This window comes from Mandrillus leucophaeus, unplaced genomic scaffold (assembly GCF_000951045.1).
Source record: "Mandrillus leucophaeus isolate KB7577 unplaced genomic scaffold, Mleu.le_1.0 Scaffold1, whole genome shotgun sequence".
In the NCBI taxonomy this organism is placed as follows: Eukaryota; Metazoa; Chordata; class Mammalia; order Primates; family Cercopithecidae; genus Mandrillus; species Mandrillus leucophaeus.
In genome coordinates, this window is record NW_012098097.1 from 15509546 (window position 1) to 15513848 (window position 4303).

General features: G+C 62.7%; 2 protein-coding genes across 3 annotated transcripts in view; one reads left to right on the forward strand and one right to left on the reverse strand.

Moving 5' to 3' along the window:
* The window catches only part of FSCN2 (fascin actin-bundling protein 2, retinal), a 17399-nt gene extending 16265 nt beyond the window's left edge, over window positions 1–1134 (forward strand). Inside the window, 2 exon segments of the mRNA XM_011968645.1 lie at window positions 427–546; window positions 994–1134. Of these exon segments, the coding sequence (XP_011824035.1) occupies window positions 427–546; window positions 994–1134 (261 nt within the window).
* LOC105548972 (chromosome unknown open reading frame, human C17orf70) overlaps window positions 919–4303 on the reverse strand; it is a 17794-nt gene continuing 14409 nt past the window's right edge. For both annotated transcript variants that reach the window (XM_011993288.1, XM_011993366.1), the window contains exons 7-8: window positions 2334–2420; window positions 919–1978 (exon numbers count right to left, since the gene is read on the reverse strand). In XM_011993288.1, coding sequence (XP_011848678.1) covers window positions 1847–1978; window positions 2334–2420 — 219 coding nt within the window. In that variant the 3' untranslated portion in view covers window positions 919–1846. The remainder of the gene's footprint in view (window positions 1979–2333; window positions 2421–4303) is intronic.

A 4303-nucleotide genomic window follows, 5' to 3' on the forward strand; every position in this document is an offset into this window, starting at 1 on the left:
TGGGAGTACTGAGGCCGCGCCCGGACCGGCCTATCGCGCATTAAACTGTCTGTCCCGCAGCTGCGCGTGGGCTTTCGGGTGCCGCTTGAGGGTCCCGCAGCTGTAGGGGGAGGAGGCCCACAGTTTCGCACAAACCAGAGCGCGCCCAGAACCTCCCAGTGCCCAAGGGCTTGCGTCCAGGAGGTGGCCTTGTGGATGGGCAGGGTGACAGGGCAGGGTGACCCAGGCCGGTGGAGGTGGGGCGGAGGGGAGGTCTTGAGGACGTGGGGAAGATGGGGGCTGGGGGTGGGTGGCGGACTGAGCCTGGGCGGGGTGAGGCCACCAACACATATCACAGATGACCTCACTGGACACCACCCCTCCCCAGCCTAGGTCCTCAACCCTCCCTAGCCCCTGGCAACCCCTTGCTCTCCCCCTGACTCTCAGAGCAAGACACGGGCACAAGCGCTGGACAAAGGTCAGAGCCAGAGGCTCCTGCCAGGGGGGCAGAGGACAGCCGGGGAGCACAGTGCGGATGGGACCGTTAAGGGGTGCAGGCCCGCCTTGGTGGGTGGCTCACCCGGCCCCCGCTCTCCCAGCAACACAGGCCGTGGCCCCACTGAAAAGGCCGGATTTGGAGTGTCACCAGGGGGGCCTTGCTCCCTGAGATGTGGTGACCACTGAGGGAGACAAACCCTGACTCGGAGCACCCCACGGGCCCCTCCCACTCCACGGAGAGGAAGGCGGGAGAGCCAGGCGGTGGCCCCAGGCCTCCCAGACACCCCCGTGGAGCAGAGCCCTCCTCAGGGGTAACTGGGTCACAGCGAACACTTTTTCCTTGGAGGCCACCCCCGTGCTGGGGGCTCCCAAGCAGTGCCATGACTCTGGAGGGAGCCCAGTGAGAGGGTGGGAAGGGGTGAGAAAACACAGCCGAGGCTGGAAGTTTCACAGACAGGGTCGTTTGTCACAGCAGAGAAGCACCTCACGGCTCCGACCCGCACTCTTCGCGGACAGTGCCTGCAGCGGGAGGCACGAGCACCCTCCCCGGATGAAAACACCAGCACCAGGAGGCGGGCCGTAGCCCAGTCTGAGGGAGGGGGCTGGGGGCTGGGGCTCAGGGCACCCCCAGGCCACAGCGCCACCGAGTGGCCCTGAAAATAGTGCACAGTGCTGGGTACAGCCCCGGCCGGGGGCACCTAGTTGTTGAGCATTCCGGCCACAGGCCACCCGATGGCCCTTCCTTGGTGTGGCGCCAGGCCACGGGCACTTGCAGGAGCTCCCTGCATGCTGTTTTGTGCTTTGGTCTCAGGGAGCACCCTCCCACCTCGGGGTCCCAGAGTGGGCAGCCGGGCAGGTGTGAACAGTGTGACAGGGGTACCGTGGGGCGCCTGGTAGCGCCACCCAGAGGGGCAGCTGGTGCTCCTGGTGGTGCGGCAGCAACAGTTACAAACTCACCCCAAGTTCAAACCCCAGAAATCCTGTTTCTCCGGCCCTTAGGGTCCAGAATGCACCGCACTGCCTCCTGGCCTCAGGGGCTGCTGCTGCGGCGGGAAGGCTGCCCAGCAGTGAGGAAGGCGAGTGCAGGGGCTGCGGCCGCGGTCAGAGGAGGAGAGAGACCAGCAGAGGACGCGAAGCTGGACCGGCCAGGTTCAGAGCCCACCTCGGTTGCTCCCAGTCAGAATCTGCTTTGTGCTTCGCGGCCTTCAAGCACTTTCATGAGTGTTCTGTTGCCACGTGGCCAGGTCACACCTTCCCTGACAGCTCTGACCAGGCCAACTCAGTTTTCCTCTAAAACCACGAAGGCCTGGGGGGCTGTTACAGAGGCTGGAAGCGTAACCAGAGCCGTGGCCAGGGCAGGCCCGCCTGGTCACAGCAGGATGAGGCTGGGGTGGCGCAGCTGCCGGTACACCTGCAGCAGCCTCTGGGCGGTGGCGCAGGAGCTGGCCTCATCCTCTGTGCAGAGCCGGTCGCGCAGGGTCTGCACCTCCCGCAGCAGCGTCTGCAGGTGGAGCAGACACAGCTCAGGCGCCCACCTGGCCCTGGGGCTGTCACTGGATGTCTCTGGGGGACCCACCACTCACAGGACCATACTTGGGAAGTGACAGGTGGTCCCAGGATGAACACTCATCTGGAACCTTAAAACATGGGACACGCAGTGGCCTGGACACCTGGCCCCTCAAGGAAGACGAGGGGCAGGAAAGGCTGTGGTCACTCGGACTCTGCCCCAGGCCCACGGGAGCCGAGCCCACGCACTGCGAGGACTCTGCAGACTCCGGGTGACTGGAGAAGGGCCTGCCGACGGGCGCTCCTGGCTACCCAGGTGGAGGGGATTGTCCAGGGCACCAGGTGCTCACCTCGTGGTTGGCATGGATCTGGCGGAGATACTGCACACGGAGATCAGGAGCGCTGGAGCCCTGGGCGGCCTGCTCTGTCACCATCGTCTGGGGGCGACACAGGGGACATGCTGGAGAGGGTGTGCCCCAGCACCTGCCCCCACACCCCTCGAAGCAGGGTGACCCTCTCCTTCTATCTGCCCAGCGCTGCCTCCCTGCCTGGCACCCCCCCACTCCCGCCTCCCTGCCTGGCACCCCCCCAGCCGCTTTGCTGTTTTCCACCCCACTGTTCACCTCGACTTCCTGCCCTCCAGAGCAGCAGGGCACAGAGCCCCTGGCCTGAGAGTTTCTTGGAAATGAACTTGTTTGGTTCTTTTCTCTCCACTAGTGGGACCTTCCTTGTCCCCAAGAGCCACACTCTATGCAGATCCAGACCTGCCTGCTGCCCCCTTCTCCCATCCTGGGCTTCAGGCCGCTCAGGAGCACAGACCAGCCAGGGAACTGCCTTAGCATCTTGTGCAGAGACCCTGGCCTGGCCATTCACTCAGTCACGCGGCACAGCCCAGTGTGGGCTGCGGCACCGGCTCCCTGGGCTTGGATCTAAACTTCCCAGATGGGCTCAGGCCTGTAATCCCAGCACTTTAGGAGGCTGAGGCAGGCAGATAACTTCAGGTCAGGAGTTCAAGACCAGCCTGACCAACACGGTGAAACCCCATCTCTACTAAAAATACAAAGAAATCAGCCGGGCACAGTGGCTCACGCCTGTAATCCCAGCACTTTGGGAGGCTGAGACGGGTGGATCACGAGGTCAGATCAAGACCATCCTGGCGAACACGGTGAAACCCCATCTCTACTAAAAAACACAAAAAACTAGCCGGGCGAGGTGGCGGGCGCCTGTAGTCCCAGCTACTCCGGAGGCTGAGGCAGGAGAATGGTGGGAACCCGGGAGGCGGAGCTTGCAGTGAGCTGAGATTGGCCACTGCACTCCAGCCTGGGCGACACAGAGCGAGACTCCGTCTCAAAAAAAAAAAAAAAAAGAAATTAGCCGGGCCTGGTGACAGGAGCCTGTAATTCCAGCTACTCGGGAGGCTGAGGGAAGAGAATCACTTGAACCTGGGAGGCAGAGGTTGCAGTGAGCCGAGCTCGCTCCACTGGACTAGCAGCCTGGGTGACAGAGCCGGAGCTCTATCTCAAACAAACAGATAAATAAATACAACTAAATTTCCAGATGAGCCTGGGCAGTGAGGTTCCTGCAGGCTCTTGGAGCGAAGCAACTGAGAAGAGATCCTGACACCCCGAGGGGCAGCACTGGCCTGCCTGGGGTCCCAGAAGTGCTGGTAGCTGCTGTGTGCTGGGTAGGGTCCTGAGAGCACTCCTGCTCATGGGGTGGGCACCTAGCTGTTGGGGGACACTAAGGTCTGCAGCCCAATACGAGATCTGTGTCCAGGAGGCAGCAGCAGTGCGTGGGCTCCTGTGGGCTGACTCAGGCCCCCCCAGATTCACACGGAAGCCCTAGTGCCAGCACTCAGAGAGTGGCTGCGTCTGGAAATGGGGTCTCTGCAGATGACCAAGATGAGATCGCGGGAGTGGGTTTGACCCCACATGACTGTGTCCTTTTAAGATGAGAAAAATCCAGACACAAACCCAGGGGCTGGAGCTCTGCTCTTGGCAGGGAACGGGACTTTCTTGGGGACCAGATGGCCCAGTGGGCAGAGCTTCCTTTGACAGGCAACACCTCAGCTCTGGAGATCCCCGTGGTGCCCCCAGCACTCAAGACAAGACCCCCAAGCCCAGGCAGCCCCCCATCATGGTGCCATGAGATCACTGGGGTCACAGTGCTGCGTGACATGCTCATCAGGGTCATGGAAGTGTCGGGTGCAGGGTCCTTGCACCAAAGGCTGGGGCTCAGGGCACCCCCAGGCCACAGCGCCACCGAGTGGCCCTGAAAATAGTGCACAGTGCTGGGTACAGCCCCGGCCGGGGGCACCTAG